Source organism: Petromyzon marinus, chromosome 33, assembly GCF_048934315.1.
Source record: "Petromyzon marinus isolate PM22_M1 ecotype Great Lakes invasive population chromosome 33, UKy_Petmar_22M1.pri1.0, whole genome shotgun sequence".
Lineage (NCBI taxonomy): Eukaryota > Metazoa > Chordata > Hyperoartia > Petromyzontiformes > Petromyzontidae > Petromyzon > Petromyzon marinus.
In genome coordinates, this window is record NC_133699.1 from 7,889,071 (window position 1) to 7,906,661 (window position 17,591).

General features: G+C 44.0%; 1 protein-coding gene and 1 long non-coding RNA gene across 2 annotated transcripts; both read left to right on the forward strand.

Moving 5' to 3' along the window:
* The first annotated feature begins 6,616 nt into the window (after positions 1-6,616).
* Positions 6,617-8,205, forward strand: LOC142929737 (uncharacterized). Its single transcript, XR_012945885.1, has 3 exons — positions 6,617-6,913; positions 7,324-7,407; positions 8,097-8,205. It is a non-coding gene; the product is annotated as an uncharacterized LOC142929737 (long non-coding RNA).
* A 698-nt stretch (positions 8,206-8,903) lies between these two features.
* Positions 8,904-14,364, forward strand: LOC142929684 (ubiquitin carboxyl-terminal hydrolase 36-like). Its single transcript, XM_076071387.1, has 12 exons — positions 8,904-8,942; positions 9,257-9,455; positions 9,851-10,048; positions 10,187-10,297; positions 10,633-10,735; positions 11,308-11,375; positions 12,408-12,478; positions 12,641-12,714; positions 12,834-12,942; positions 13,349-13,492; positions 13,988-14,088; positions 14,352-14,364. The coding sequence occupies exons 1-12, from the start codon at positions 8,904-8,906 to the stop codon at positions 14,362-14,364; spliced, it is 1,230 nt and encodes a 409-aa protein (XP_075927502.1).
* The last annotated feature ends 3,227 nt before the right edge of the window (positions 14,365-17,591 follow it).

Consider the following 17,591-nt stretch of genomic DNA (forward strand, 5'->3'; position numbering starts at 1 on the left):
ATCGGAGACAAAATCGCAGAGGCCATCGACCCAAAGCCAATCCCAGCAGGCGCCGCAACTGCACCAACCCCATCCAACATGCAACCACCACCTCAATCGTAGTTTAGTGATCCAAGATAGTATTTCATAGTGGAATAATGAACTATCGAAGACTCTCGAAGCCTTGTCTCTCAGTTTTGTCATGACATATTCAACACAAATTTACAGGTATAAGGCCATAAGCCGGTCATGTTTCGATTTCGAGCAGAAATGCTAATAATCCGGAGTCTAAAGCCCCATACTACCGTATACCGGGAAACAAATCCTCATTTTTTTTAAATGCAATTGTTGTCATTTTTCGGCCCAGCCCTTAACAATTTTATGATACATTGCTCCAAAATGAGCAGATTTCAGTCAATAAGGATTTCACCATTCCATTCCTCTACAGAGGTTAATTTGTCCGAAGAACCCTCAACGATTTTGAGGGCAAAAAAGTGGGAAGACGCTCTCAATTTGCACAATTTTACGTAACAATGTCATAAAATTGCGCAAAATTCCAATGTTCCTACCAGCCCACCCTGCAAGGACCTGTTACCCCGCACTGACCAGTGCGGTGAAGTATGTTCAAACAACCCCCACGCCCCGCGCGGCGCCTAGAGGCGCTCATCCAGTCGTGTGTGGCGTGTCTATCAAAAAATTCGATTCATTTTCTCACCGCTCCCGGCGATTTCTTGCTCCGCCTCCTCGCAAAGCCTCGGGGTCTCTGCGGAGGAGAGCTCCAATAAACTGCTGCTCTCCCCCGGTTCCTCGCCGCCTGCCGGCCCGACCGACTCGGCGGCGCGAGCTCTTGGGTCACGGGCCCGCGGGCACGGCCTTTGAAATCCCCACGAGAGGCCCCTCTCCCGTGCCCGAGATCCGCCTTCGTCTCCTCCATCCCCGTTGGTCGTGTTGCGCTGCTGCGCGACGCGATGGTGGAGCCGTGCCCAGAGGTGCACTCGGCCTCGGGTGCTTTGGGGAAGGATCGAGCTGGCGCGTCGGCGGGTGGCGAGTTGCGCGTTTCGACGGAAGAGACGCTGAAGTCGTCGTTGAAAAAAATGTCAGGGTCATTGTTGACGTTGTCGCACTCGCCGGAATGAAGGCTATTGTCGCTGAGCTCGTCATCACCAACACCACCATCATCGTCGTCACGAACTTCACCACTGCGATTTCTTTCAAACTCTGCAACATTCATGATTTTGTCGGCAAAATCAATGTCCTCACCACCACCGTCAGCATCATGACCACGAACATTGACACCATCTTCTTCATCACCACCGCCCACTTCTGCCATCATCATCATCACCGCCACCATCGCATATTCCTTGGAACTTGACCGGCCGCACGGCACGTCTCCCGAATCCGTCTTCTTCCAAAGGGGCCCCCTTGGCTCGTTCCCCCCGGCGGAGGAGACTGCAGCGAGCCGCCAAGAGCCAAACTGACACCTCCCTCCACCACGGGAGCCCCTTTCAAGGTGCCCCACTCTGTTGCGTGCCCGTGCACTCTAGTCGCAAAGCTGTGGTCCGCCGTCAAATCCCCTTGCTCCAGGCTCTCAACCACGGGCGACAGAGGCTTTGGAGAGTCCACCCAGAATCGAACCGCCCTGGGAAACGCGCCGTAGCGAGAGTTCTACAAACACCGGGCCATGGCGTTGTTGTTGTTGTTGCTCGCGGAAAGTAATTTAAAAGTTCGTGAATTAAATCACAAAAAAGACAGGCCTCTTTCGCACGGACTTAAGTCAATGCTTGTGAATCCAAAATGTAATACGCATGAACGGTCGTGATTAAGCTATACTCCTGAAGTATGGGGCATATAATAGTCTGTGCTAATAACAAGTTTTGTTTTTTATCTTGTTTTTGAATCCCGAAACATTTTTGATCGGAGATTGAATTGGGTTAGCTATGTTGTATATGCCCCCCTTTCCATCTTAATATTAACACGTAATTTTTCAATACATATAGATACATATTTCTATTGTTTCTTTTAATTTTAATAATGAATAAAAACACCAAACCAGGCCTCAGCATGGCATGTGGAGGTCATATTTACCTTGACCCACTAACACGATTTTGACGTTCAGAGCCCTCCCAGGGTCAGAGGGAGCAGATAGAGAGCAGAGCGCAGCGGATTGCAAAGGGGCTGACGTAAACACAAAGCCAGGGTCACTGGGAGGTTGCGTTAGCCTAGATCTAGTTAAGTCAACAAAGCTAATTGGTTCTGCATTACTATTAAAGTAACTTAAAGTCGGAATTTAACGACAGGGTAGGCTAAAGTTATTGATCTTCACACCCACTTCAATTGAACCCTGCCACAAGCTACGTCAATGTAACCATCACCCGTCTATTAATTTAATATGAAATGTATTCACATATTTTAATAATTTCTATACGACTTGACCCGAAGCCTATAACAATCAGGTTTTCCTAAGTCAACATAAATGATCTAGCCTCCACCCATACGCAAATAATAAGCAGGGTTAAAGTAAGAGTAGAGAGGAAAAGAAATGCAAGCGCACAGCAAAACTGCAACATAAGCAAAGGGCGATGTTAAACCCAGGGTCGGAGAGAAAGGGAAATCCCGGCCGTCTTTGTATCCCTGCAGCGCGGGGTAGGAGTGTGTATACGCTTGGGGAAACACGAGTCAAACACCGCAACGAGAAGCTGACTCAGACCTTGGATTAATACAGAATCATAACTATGGAACTCAGATGAAATGAAATGTTAACTTAAAACTTTTTAACCATTTCTTTGTGCGTCGGTGAAAGTCGGAGGGAATATCGCCCCTCCCTCCAGGTTGTGCACCCAGACAGAGAGGTGCCTTCGAGACAATTTATAACATTTGATTGTTTTACTTGTGGGTTTTATGGTAGGAGTATGACAACGGAATATACCGTGGGTGATGCACAAGGACACACACTGACACACGTACAGACACACACACGGACACAGATACATACGGACAAATCCTGACACAGCAAAAATCGAAAGAAACCCCGCCTTGTGGGCAGGATCCGAGTGAAGGGATTTTTGGGCATAAAAAGAGAATCCTGAGCATTGAAACCTCAGTTCGACCCGGGGGGGGGGGGTCGGCTCACCAGAGTTCGACCAGTGGGTCGACTCACGGGAGACAGTTCGACTCGGAGGAGCAACTCACCAGAGTTCGACCGGGGGGGGGGGGGGGGGGGGGGGTCGACTCTCGGGAGACAGTTCGACTTGGAGGAGCAACTCGGAAGAGTTCGACCAGGGGGGTCGGAACTCGGGAAGTTCGACTCGGAGGAGGTCGGAACGCGGGGAGTTCGACCAGTGGGTCGGCTCAGGAGCAGTTCCAATCGGGAACGAGAGCAACAGGTCGCCAGCCGGCGAGCTGCAGAGCAGGGGGCGGCGAGCAGAAGCCAAAGTGGCCCCGTCGCTACCCACTGACGTTGGCAAGACTCGCAGGGTAGTGAGGCGTCACCTAGTGTGATTTCCAAGAGCTGAAAGACAGAGTATTGCTGATTCTACATTGAGTCCAGCTGCAAAGCGACCGACGCACCAAGCAAGAGCTTCTGCAAACCAGAGCAAGAGCACGTGCGACTTGAGTCATCCAGCAGTGGAGAAAAACCTGTTTTCAGCAAACCAGCAACGAGCACGTTCGAGTTCTCCACCCAGAGAGAGGGAGCGTGCCGATGCAGCTCATCCAACAGCGGAGAGAAACTGCTTCAGCGAACCAGCACGAGCGTGATCGCGCAGCTCATCCAGCAGTGGACAGAGGTGTCCACTGAGCGGAACTGAGAGCGATCAAGCAACTCTCCCCCGTGGACAGAGGCTGGCTGCTGTGTGGAGGAGGGCGCGATTCGTATGATGCACTCCTACACACCTCACCGCTCTAAAGGGAGCGAGGCTACTTCTCCTACAAGCGATGCCAACTTCAGCGTATGGCAACGCAAATAATTAATTCCAAACACTGACTATTCAAAACAATTCATATCACTCAAACATACACAGGTCCTTAACCAGAAGCGAACACTCAAGTCCGTGAACCATCTGGCTGTGGAAGCATCGTTCGTGTGATAACAGTCCGTCATTTATAAGTATATTCATAATTTCCCTCTTCAATATTTTGTTTTGGACTGTACTTCTAATCGCATAAGTTACCAACCGATCCATCAATACGAATTAGCCTTGGCACCTTCGCCACGGAGCTACGCTCCCGGGGAGGAATCGTGCTAAACCGATTTTTTGATCATACAATCTTATTCACGAATTAATTAATTAATCTCCCGTGAGATAACACGTTCCGCCGCATACCCTCACACTAAGCCATTTCGGTAATCTTATATTCTGTCCGGTGGATCTGTTGTTACATTTATGCCTTTGGAAATAATAACTGTTTGATTGTCTTTTTATATGAATACCGTTGCATGTTAATCAATCGCCTGTGATAATGTGCTGACCATTTCAAGCATAATGATCGTTCATATTATAATGTATAAGCTTTTGTGTAGCATAGCATTTGCATGTTCTGACTCTCTCTCTCTCACTAACAGCAATCGCTTTATGCGGGGTCCATGTGTTATCAAAGTGAAATCGTACAGTCGTTGATGATACTGTCTTGATACCGTGTGGATACCGTGTTGAAGTTCCGAGATTGAGAGTCACATACATATTATAGTTAAGGTTTAATTAGAAAATAAATTGATTAATACAGAAGTGGTCGTGTGATTCTTTCCTGAAGTTTTTGCATAAGATCTGTATCCTGCGACGAGATATGAACTCGGGAACCTAAACTATAAACACACCAATCCACACTCATTAAACTAAAGCGAACGATGTGAACATGGGACCTAAAATATGAACACTCGGGGAGTGTTAAAGCGAGAATCATTGTATTATGCTGATCAATAATACGAAGTTAGACAACGAGGCCGAATTGACACTAGGGTAACTGCACACGATTGATTGCGTTATCCTGATTGATAACCCCACCTCGTCAACGAGGCGGGGACCTGATTATCATGAAGGCTATCATTAACACAACCACTCGTATAAATTAATACGATCACCTCTCTAATTAGCATAGTTATACGCATAATTACACGAATTAACATAATTTTGGATTAATTATGCAAATTTCGAATTTCATTTAATTTTAATTATTTGTCATCAATTTTCACACACCCACATATACAACAGCTACATTTCAGCAGGGTCAACCTGAAGCGCTGCATTAATTTAAACCCCGTGCTGAATACTTGAAAAAATTACATTGTGCGACTGAAGCCGACGTGAAGCAGGCTAAGCCCTCATATATGTAGATTTGATTAACATTCGTGATTGTACCGTCTCAGATTCCCAAACCCCACCCATTGAACTTCTCCAGTCAAAATTGTACTTTATTGGTAACAGAGCACTTTAATTCACATTGATATCACTGCACATGAATCAAGTGTTGTGACTCGTATCTGCAACAATTGGACAAAAATCGAGACAGGTGAGCACATTAAACCTCAATGAGTAATTAAATACGTTATTGAATATTAGAAAATACACTAATTAGAGCAAAGTTGACAAGCACTGATGCCCAACACACACCTGTTATCCCAGAGCTTGAGCAGGTGTGTTGCCAATCAGACAGCGTTAGTTGCTTAGCATGTCACAAGTGCAGAACAATTTGAATTGGGAGTAAATTAATAAAAGTGGAATTTTGGGAAACCTGTAATGTAACGCAAGGTGTCCTCCATGCCAGGATGGAATTCTTGCTAGAGTGGATTCTGGTGTTTAATGCTAAGTGAAACCTAACGCATACAGTGGGCTGTGTGTGATGTTACGCTTCTAATGCAGGCAAGCAATAGCTCTGTTAATTAGCACCAAGGAAAGCTATTTGAGCAACAAATGCAGTTAAATTTTGATTGAAAGCTTTCGTGACTATGCAGGGATTCATATTCTTGGTTCTTTCGGTAAAGTCACGTAGAAGGGAAACAATAAAATAATAAAAAATATATAGCAATAAAATTCTCACGACGTTTCGACTGCAACACAAGTAATCAACATTAGGTGTGAAAAGCACAACAAGAAAATGCAGTAAAATTTTGATTTAAAGCTTTCGTGGCTGCAGGGATTAATATTCTTGGTTCTTTCGGTAAAGTCACGTAGAAGGGAAACAATAAAATAATAAATATATATAAAACAATAAAATTCTCACGACGTTTCGACTGCAACACAAGCAATCATCATCAAATTTTCTTGTTGTGGTTTTCACACCTGATGATGATTGCTTGTGTTGCAGTGGAAACGTCGTGAGAATTTTATTGTTTTATGTTTTTATTATTTTATTGTTTCCCTTCTACGTGACTTTACCGAAAGAACTAAGATTAAAAATGCAGTTGTGTGGCGTCGGTGTAGTCGGGAGTCTGTGACGTCATGTGACACTTGTCATAAGGTGTCTTATTGAAACGTCACTGCAGTCCGGCGCGTGACGTCAAGTGACACTCCTCATAAGGTGTCGTATTGGAACGTCACTGCAGTCCGGCGTGTGACGTCACATCCTACAGGCTCTTCGGATTTCTTGGGAAGCAGAGGTGTCTTCACTTGCCCTCTGGCGTTCTCGTGATAAAATTTTTTGGAAAGTTTCGGTGCTCTGGCACATTGGTGGCATGGCCACCATGAAGAAAGGTGTAAAGAAATTATTCAGAAAGTTTTTCAAAAAGCTATGCTGCTGTTGCCGAAGCAGTTCTGATGATGAGGACACCTATGCTGGGACCTCGCTTGGCAGTCCTGCTACGGTTCGCAAGGGCAGCCCTCTTTCGAGTCTGGTGAGCAGCCGTTCCAGTGAGAGCGTTTTTCAGAGCTGCAACACCAGTTTAACGTCAACGAGTCAGGAGGCATCAATCGTTGGACACAAGGAAAATGATCTGACTAAGGTAAGGGCAGTAAGATCTGCTGCAGAGAGGGAGATGACTCACAGCGGGTGACTGGGCACATCTAACAGTCTGTGCTAATAACTAGAAACATTCAATAATTCGTTTTTATTTGGAGAACGAAACATTGCAGTTAAGAGGTTCATTTGGTTTACCTATATATGGACAGGGTACGCCTGAAGCACTACAACAGAGTGTGACGCTAAAGCCGACATAAAGCAGGCTCACGTTGTTGAAAGCCTCAACAACAGTTTGAGACTGAAAGTGAGGAGACATCATCATCATCTGATGGACAGAAGTCAGATTCGTTGAATCAGATTAAAAAAGATGCAGTCCTCTTTCGAGTCTTTTGAAAGCTGCAACACCAGTTTAAAGTCGTGATGCATGTTGAACATCTTTCGCACCGTACCTAGGCAAACGTGCTGATCGGAGATGCGGGGAAGGACGGTGAGGAGACATCATCATCTGATGAAAGCAATGCAGATCATCTGACTAAGGTAAGGGAGGCTGTAGGAGCAACAAAGAGGGAGGATAAATCACAGCGGGTGACTGGGTACATCTAACAGAGTCTGCTAATAACTAGAAACATTCAATAACAATTTCTTTGTTATTTGGAGAACGAAAAATATCAATTCAGAGGTTCATTTGGTTTACCTATATATATGGACAGGGTACGCCTGAAGCACTACATTAATTTAAAAGTCGTACTAACTACCTAAAAACTACGCTGAGCCAAGTGATAATCTTCCCACAGAGTATGACGCTAAAGCCGACATAAAGCAGGCTCACGGTCTTAGTTCTTTCGGTAAAGTCACGTTGAAGGGAAACAACAAAATAATAAAATATATAAAGCAATAAAAATTATCACGACGTTTCGACCATAACACAAACGGTCGTCTTCAGGTGTGTTGGTTTGCATGAATTTATTTAAAAACGGTGAATTTTATCCATTTATTTATTTATTTAAAAACCCGTTGGCGCCACGCGCAACGATTTGGCAGTTTATCGTTACTGCAGTCACGATAGCTTTAAATCAAAATTTCAGGCTCACGTTGTTGAAAGCTTCAACAACAGTTTGAGTCAAAAAGTGAGGAAAAAAACGGCAGCCCCCTTTCGAGTCTTTTGAAAGCTGCAACACCAGTTTAAAGTCGTGATGCATGTTGAACTTCTTTCGCACCGTACCTAGGCAAACGTGCTGCTCGGAGGTGCGGGGAAGGACGATGAGGAGACATCATCTGATGAAAGCAATGCAGATCATCTGACTAAGGTAAGGGAGGCTGTAGGAGCAGCAAAGAGGGAGGATAAATCACAGTAGGTGATTAGGCAAAATTCAATTATCACGTATGCTTTCGTGACCAAAATCATCCATAATACCGTTTTGTCCTTTCTTTTTTTCTTTTGGGTTAGATTACCGGCGAAACGTCGTACTCGGATTGTAAATGTTGTGGCTTGGCTCTCCAACACACCGGTGTGCTGTACTCGTAACGAATTGGCACGATCTGTTTAAGTGGTAAACCTTACAAATTGGCTGTGTCGGATTGTGGCCGGTTTAACGAAACATTTATATATTTACACGATCTAACAAGAAGAAAACCTGTAGTATAGATCAGTATTGATAAAATTAAGGTAAAAAATTAAAGTTTACGTTGCAAAACTTACAAAGAAGACCAGTCCACACGTAAAGGTGCAGCCTTGAAATTGTTTGATCATACGATTGCTCGCGGTTGGGTTTGCACGAGAGGAAACTCACCTTCTACACCCACCAAACATCTTGGAAAATGTGGGAGCACCCACACCTGACCCCACAACACACATGGCTTGTCCATCGACTACCTGTGGTGTCCCTATTTATACTGCTGGGTGAATAAAGGTGGGAAGGATGTATTTCTACTGACATGCCAGGAAATTGTGGCACCAAATTCCGTACGATAACACCAGATTGCTAACCGTTGCATGAATAGCACATTAAGCCATTTGAGTATTTAAAATATGCATGATTTCCAATTTCACGCACTGCAAGAATGGGGAGGGCGTATGAAGGGATGTATACCCGTATGGGAATGTGTGTCCATATGGGTCTGTATTTGCGCTCAAGTGATATCACATGCATCTTTTTAACGTAACGTCTTCAGAATATCACTAAGGAGAATTTAGACATAGAGTATGTTTTTGTCCAACTTCTTTGGAAACAAAGATAGATCCTGGTATCTAAAAGCAGAGTCTCCATTATTAGATTGGCTTGCCATGTTGTTCGAAATAAGAATCCGCACTTAGCAGTTTGAGCAATGCTGCAGTGTAGTGGCGATGCGTGTCTGTGACTTAAGGCTGCTTTTACTGCTGCCGTAGCAGGAGGCCAAGAGTATTCAACAGGCAGAAGCGGACACCATCTCCAGCATCGTCGTCAAGGATGAGGCATCCACATCACCCCCGGCGGTGTCAGCAGCAGATGACAAGGGGCTGGAGATCCAACACAGCACCGTTCCATCCGCCGTGTCTTTCGTGACCGAGTCCAGCACGACTGGGCTGCACAAACCTAATGCGGGAGGTAAGTGTTTGCTGGCGTGACCCTGTCCCTCCGATTAGTATGGATGGCGACGCACGGTGTGAAAGAAGTTCAACGTGCACACATACGTACACTTTGATATCTCGTCACGCTGCTGTGGTTGTCTAGCCATTGCTGTCGATGTAAAACTTACAGGCTGAAGATGCTCTTTAGGCAATTCTGATTACTAGTGCTGAACACTTCAAAAACATTTAATACATTTGCATCTCGCCAGCTGGTGAAGAGGATTGTGTCTACCTAACAGCACCACAAAAAATGCCAGCACGGGTACAGGCTAAGACACCCAATTTGTAAACCATTCCCTTCAGTAGTGCTGTGAGTTATAATAAAAGTGCTGTGAACGTTAATGATGTGTTTCCATCATGTCATGTGTGCAGATGAGGACAGCATTCCATCTTTAGAATTCACAACACCTGCGACAGACAACTTAGTTCTCAAGTGGCAGGAGGATCTACATGAGGGTGCTGGGCTCAACAACCTCGGGAATACGTGTTTCGTGAATGCCAGCCTGCAGGGCCTCACGTACACGGCGCCGCTGGCAAACTTTTTGCTTTACAGCGATCACTCATGGACCTGTGAGTTCTCCCAAGATATTTTGCATTCGAGACGAGCTACAATCGAGTGTTGTGTAGATTACCTGGCTGTGCGCGGCTGGGCAATTTGTGCGATTGGTTTGTATTTTCACTGTGTGTCACCCCTGCCCCTCTTCACAGGCAAACAGACTGAGTTTTGCATGATGTGTCTGTTGGAGAAACACGTCTTCAACACCTTCATGAATCGGGGCATGGCCATCGATCCCATCGACATAGTTCTCAATTTCAAAAGTAAGTTCCAGCACAATTCCCAAGTGTCTTTGACGTTGAAACATCGGTCATCTCAAGATCTCCTGAAAGGGCAGTTTGAATCAGTTTTTGTATACAATATCGAACAGAAAATTACTCGTTTTGGTCAGCACTGATTTTACAACTCCAATGCATCGGATGTTCTTCCGGTCCTGCATTACTCTCTTGATGCTCGTTCTAAACACTGCCAGCCATACCCAGTTCTGTGATTAACCCACAAATCTTCCAATTTAGTTGATGAGGGACTTCATAAGCTATATACTGTGCCAGCAACTGTGTGACCACATCATCTGTGACCTCTGTCCATTTCCACACAGACATCGGCGAGGACCTGTGTTTTGGCAGGCAGGAAGATGCGCATGTCTTTCTGAGTTACGTGATAGATACGCTGCACCAATCCTGCCTCTTCAACCAAAGCCAGTAAGTACTGCATGCCCCAGCAAACTCCATAAATAGTTGCACAATACCAGCACATGGATGCCTGGATTGTTCAGAAAAAAATATGTTCTCAGGATAACCAGGCTACAGTCTACATTATTGACTGCCAATACGCTCACCAAGCTTAAAAACCAGGCTACAGTCTACATTATAGACTGGCAGTACGCTCACTCCGATTAAGAACCAGTCTACATTAGTGGGTTTTTTGTTTTTTTAATTGTATATTTTATTATTCATATTTGTATTCACTTTATTTTAATTATTATTTAACAAATACACTAAATGCATGTTTCTAAATATGGAGGGAAAAATCGGTGGGCTCGTATAAAAAAAAAATACACGCAACCACAGGGAGAGAATGCAAACTGCAAATTTACAGGCGTCAGCATTGGGATCAAACCCATGACCTGTATAGCTGGCGAGGTAGTTAAGACATTGCCACTTCAGCGAGTTAATACTAGTAGGGAAAAACATGTAACTCTCCCGAGTGTTCATCTCGTAAAGACATTGCCTCTGGAGTAGCTGTCTGTGTGTTTCATTGCGTGTTTTTCCAGGCTGAATATTGACATGGAGACCCCAACATTGATCCACCAGATCTTCAGGGGGTACCTGAAATCGAGAGGTAGGTACCTGTGCCCCTTCTGGAAACATTCACCCTTTAAGTAGTGATTTCACCCAATTTCACAATCCATACTGGGCTATGCAAGCTCTCGCATGCAACCTTATATTCTCTGTAGATGTAAAAAAAAAACACGTACACAAGGACATAAGCACACATGCACAAAATATGCATTCCCTTTCCCGTTTCTCTTTCATTGTTTACAAGTTATATCATTCACTCTACTCCCATTCCTGTGGAGTTCTCTAGGTTAAAAGGGGTTGCATCAACTATACGAACATCTTTTGATTTAAAGCTTTCGTGACTGCAGGGATTCATATTCTTGGTTCTTTCGGTGAAGTCACCACGTAGAAGGGAAACTATAAAATAATAAAAATATAATACAATATACGAACATCATTAACTGGATTGTGCTAATGCTTATTTCTTTGACCACGCTGCGACGAGGCTACCCAACATGCAATCTGCCAGCAACATTTTAAACTTTAACATTGAATACAAATTAGTTTATGTCATCATTCATGTGACAATTTTAGCAGACCATCCCGATCATCATTGACTACACAAGTGAGAAAAGATGCCGAATACGGAAATAGATTTCACATGCTTATTACGCAAGAGTTTATCAAAGGTTTCTGTACGCCAAATGTAATTTCTCATCAGGCCACGTGGTGTACAGTGCAGTATCCAACTCGTAGCCCACCCTATGTTTCTGGCTTCTGTGCTATGAATAAAGATCACTCCTTAAAATGTCACCAATTGCATATTTTTCCTTGTAAGGCAGTGCTATTGACGAATGTGTTGAGTACCTGTGATTTATGTTAGGGCACCACTGCCAACACAGTATCAACAATAAATGTATTTAGTAGCCATTGCTGCTTTCACCAAATATGTTTTTAAATAACAATTATAGTCGCATCTGGGTTGGTGGTATTTGAACATTTTCATATTAGCCAGTTAACGTGTGAATACTTTTGATGATTATGCAATGTGCAGCAGTAATATTGTATGTTTTCATATTATGTGTTTTCACAGTTGAGTGCACGCAGTGCTTCAGCATCTCAGACACGTTGGACTCTTGCCTTGACATCTCTCTTAATATCAACGTAAGAATTGGGAAGGCTGCAGCCTGATGTCGATTTTTTTGTCATTCATTATATTTATGTACCACAACCAGTTGACTGCAGAGAGCCACTTAGCTCATTATTTTCTGAATTTCTATTCAAAGTAATAATTTTCCATGATTGTGCTTTCTTGGCTTTTGACAGAAATCCCTGGATCTGGTGAAGGCTTTGTATGAATTCACAAAGACCGAGAATCTTTCAGAATACAGATGTGGAATGTGAGTATGCAATCTTCCATCGTGCACCTTTAAACGTTCGTGTATATCCCCATTTATACAGTGTGTGATGAAACACGCACCTCGTCCGTAAACTAACGTTGCTATTGTCTCGCGAACAGGTGCTCACGCGTGGGGAAATCAACAAAGAGAGTGAGCCTGCACGTGGTGCCCAATGTGCTTACCGTCACCATTAAGCGATACGATGAGTTTGGGCACAAAATCGACAGGGTGAATTTTACTTCCTGCACAGAATGCAAACTGATATTCAGATATATTTTGTATTCAACGTCTTTTGTCATTTGGACGTATTGGCGGTACACCGGTGCAGCATGACACACCGGTCCTCATAAAACAGTAGAACATCAAAATGTGAACCGACACTCATCTTCCGACTGCTTTGAGATCACGATAAATTATTTTGACGCAGCCCCACAAAATTTCCTGAAATGGGTTGGGAATAGCTGGAAAATATATCATCGTGAAAAATGTGATTTTAGTTTTTTATATATACGGTGCACCAGTGTACCGCCAATACGTTAATTTGCTCCCTTCTTCTGCCCCTGCTTAGCCAGCTCCCTATTTTCCTCTCTTTTAATGCTTGGCCCATCACTGTCTCCTCCCTCATCCCTTGTAGGAGTTCCTCTTCCCTGAAAAACTCGACATACGGCCGTTCATGTCTAGTCAGGTTGTGCAAGAGTCGCAACTTTATTCACTCTACTCGGTGATTGTGCACCACGGGACCACCACCAATAGCGGCCACTACTACTCGTACAACAAGGTGATGTTCTGCATGATAAACAAAAAAACAAATATCCCCCATATAGCCTTACCCGACTGTTGGGGCAAGTGCTGTTCATGAGCACCTGTCAAAGCCAGAATGACACACGCGGGGGTGGGTGGCCAGCACTACACCCGGCCGCCTTTGTCCCCTGAGTGGTAATTTTTACATATTGCACCATGTGTTCATTTGAGGCTGAGTGGACCGAGGGAACGAGGCCCACGACCAGTTGAGATAATCGTCACTGGTGTTACGTCGTAAGCGGGAATTGACCTCTGGTTGCCGGGTTCGTAGTGCAATGTGCTAACCGCTACGCTACTGTTTCCCTCTATGATAATACATACACACACACACACACACGAAGCATATGAGTACACGTGTTAACTTCCATATAATATTCCACTTTCATGATCTGTCACTATGGCTGGCTTTTAAATGAGTCAGGTGCAATTGGGTAATGATCGTAATTAAGTGTACATGTATTTTTTCCTTCAGGTCAGCAATGGCAGCTGGTTCAGAATGGACGATGCTGACGTGGAGCCAGTCGCCAAGTCAGAGGTTCTTCAAGACCAGGCCTACATCCTCTTCTATATGCGGTAAGTTGTACTCATGATGTATTTTCACAAACCATAAAACCTCAAACTGGAGAATTTACCCTAAGTCAAACAGTGTTGTCTGACAGTGTTGTATGCACTCTTACTCGGCCCACAATTATATTTTGAAGGTGGTTACCACGTGAGTTATCAGCCATTTTCGGTGCAATTCATTTCTCTAGGTAGTTTCAATGACAGGCAGTTTTCTGTGGTGTCCTGTTGGCCAGTGGAATAATTGTGATGGTGATGATGTGTGCTATGTGTAGGTCACCAGAGTAGAATGCCATCCCAGTGGACATCGAGGACTCTCAGTCTTCAAACTGGGTGGCATCAAGAACACACAGAGAGCTCCGAAGTGCTCGGACTACACAAAGGACACTCAAGGAAGAAAGAAGACGAGCCGGAGACACACTGCATACACACACACGCGCACCTTAGCAGACACATTGGAGACTTAGAGATTTAGACTGATATCAGATGCTCCCTCCTTACAGGCAATCCCCGGGTTACGGAAGCATTAGGTTCCCGAGGAAGATCCGCAACCTGAATTTTCCGTATGTCGGAAACTCAACAATTTCCCCCAAATCTAGATAAAATCCCATAGCCGGAAATAGTTGTGCCTCCCGTACCGTTTTCTTTAATTACTGTAGTTTCATCCCTATAATCCGGGGACTGCCTGTAGCTAGTTTTCAATCCTAACCCACCTAGTGAGCGATAATGGTCTAGGTTTCTCAAAAGGAAGGACATTAATAAACATCTGATATGATGGGATAACTTTCACAAACATTTGTTTAGATTTTCTTTGGTTCTTTCGGTAAAGTCACGTAGAATGAGTGGGCTCACATGACATTGACTTCTCCAAGACGGAGGTTCTTTGCAAACCAACTGGCTACCATGAGAGATTCGTTCATGAGGCCATTCACATATACAAGCACAGAGACAATTTCAACCGAGAAGATGGATTCAGGCTTAGTAACCACTGGAAAGATGTGTTAAATCATTTCTGTTCTTAATTAATTGTAATTTTACGATGACCTTCAGACCGCAGCTCTTTCGCCAGCATTGCCTCTTAATACCTCTCACACCACGGTTAATGGTATGGTTTACAACATGGAGTATACTAGGGCTTCGCAGCTGTCTCTCTCCCCCTCCTCTGTTCCGACCATGGACGAACTCGTCCGTCTGAACGGGGCCCGTAGCTATCCGTGGTACGGAAATTTGAGGGTAAGAATCCACCCATTTTTTCGCCATATAGCATTGTGATATATAACGACTTATGGTTGGTAGCTTAGCTGATTGGAGAATATAGAGTTTATTGATAACATGAAGGTAATTTATATTTTAATTTTTATTGGTTCACTATATAGTACTGTGAATAGCTCAGATGTGTAGTCATTTCTGTGACCAGTCACCAGCAAATCACCCAGTTATTTCAATGCTAAATTCGCCTAGTTATTTCAATGCTAAATTCTCCTGTTTTGATTTGTACTAAGTGCCTCGGTGAATGTGTATGCTCTGACTTCAACGTAACTATTTCTGTAGCAGTTACAAGCGAATGCCTTAATTTAGCTATTTCAATGCTAAATTCTATGCTAATTCCTTTTAACAATGGGTGCCTCTGCGGATGTGTATGCTTTAACTTTTGACATAGCTATTTCTGTGACCAGTCACAAGCTAATCATTCAGCCTTTTCAATGCTAAATTTTATGCTAATTCCTTCGTCAAGGCTCTTTGTTCCTCTCACACAGCTTAAAAGCCGTGATCTGAACGTGGCTCTCTCACTCCAGCGCTGTTCTACCAGACAGTCTCGCTCCCTTCACCTGATGAAGGCCGCTTGTGTTGTGGCCGAAACGTCGTGAGAATATTATTGTGTTATTTTATTTTATCAATTTATTCTTTTATTCTCATTCTACGTGACTTTACCGAAAGAACCAAAGAAGATGAATCATTGCAGTCACGAAAGCTTTAAATCGAAATTTGTTTAGATTATTGATTATTTTGCTGTAATAAATTTCTATAAGATAAACCAGTTTATTAAGCTATCATTTGTTGCCAGGTTGCTTCTGAATGAGAGGCTCATAGCTCAGTATGCTTTACCTGGTAGGATAAAACATAGTTTAGTATTATTTGTATATATTTGCTATACTTTTCACTGTCAAGTTTTTGTGTTGTGTTGTATTATTCTCACCTGCCCCGACTGGACATCTGTGAAAAAGAGGTTTATAGCTCATCGGATTCCTGCTGTATAAATAAATATTCTGATGAGCGTTAACGGAAAGGTTTTGTTTGTCCCAACATAGTCTACCATGTGGCTGTCATGAGTAACCATCTGTTTTTTGTTGCACCGAAATTATCTGAAGCTACATGTTGTGTAGACTCGGTGTTTGTGTAGATGTGATAGTTTTAAAGATGGTATGCTAGGATTTTAAGTCTTGCCGGTATGTTGTCTATGTATTGGTGCCATGTCATTGCGCTTGAGCGTTTCCAACAGCACTGCCTCCATCAAATCCAGGGGATCAAGTGCAAGTGTCCTCCATGCTGACACCACCAGCATTGAAGCAATACTTCTAAAAAAACAACTCTGATGGACTGGCCACTGCTTCCGCGTACCTGAGAACTGCCTTCCCCACCAGATCCTTTTCTCCCAGCTCTCTAATGGGCAGCGGACGAGGGGAGGACAAAGTAAGCAGTTCAAGGACACCCTAAAGTCGTCCCTGAAGTACAGAAACATCAGGCTTCGAGATTCGACGGAGTAGGCTGCCGCCCACCTTGGGTGGCGCTGCTGCATCCACCAGGCGACGGCCCACTGAGACCCAACGTCTTGATGCCGAATCGCTGCCAAATAACAACAGAAAAGGAAGCTAACCCAGCATTGTGGCTCCCACTTCTATCTGGGACCACGTGACCCCAAAGCTCAAAGATCTGCAGATCGTGAATTGGACTCCTCAGCCACCTCAAGATCTGATGGGTGTCATCCTCGAACCCCAAGGGGCTGCCGCCGATGAAGACGAAGTCCACACCATCTCCGCATGCACCCATTGTCCACCAAACATGCGGGCAGGCCATCTCTTATATAACCTCTAACCAAATATTACAGATAACCAAATATTAGAAGCAACATTGATGGAAATGTGCACAATTAGAACAGCTCACTTGATCAAAGTTCAACCAATGATCGTCTCGACAATATTTGCTTAATTTGCAACTTTGCTCATGGAATTAAAATGCAAGATAAATTACATCCATAATAGAGGTATTTTGGGTTAGTTCGCTTAAATATATAAATGTGTCGTTAAAACCCGCCACCACCCGACACAGCCAACTAGTAAGGGTTGTCACGTAAACAGAACATGTAAATTGGTCACTAGTACAGCACATCGGTGTGATGGAGAGCGAAGCCACAACATTGACAATCTGAGTACGATGTTTCGCCAGTAATTACAACCAGCTTCATCAGGCGACAACCAAATTTGTGAAGTCCACCTGTTTCCTTATAGAGGCGTAGA

Coding starts and splice junctions, on each gene's coding strand:
- LOC142929684 (XM_076071387.1), top strand. CDS start 8,904: ATGATTTCCAATTTCACGCACTGCAAGAATGGGGAGGGC. Junction 9,456..9,850: donor GCACAAACCTAATGCGGGAG/GTAAGTGTTTGC, acceptor TCATGTGTGCAG/ATGAGGACAGCATTCCATCT. Junction 11,376..12,407: donor GGGGTACCTGAAATCGAGAG/GTAGGTACCTGT, acceptor GTGTTTTCACAG/TTGAGTGCACGCAGTGCTTC.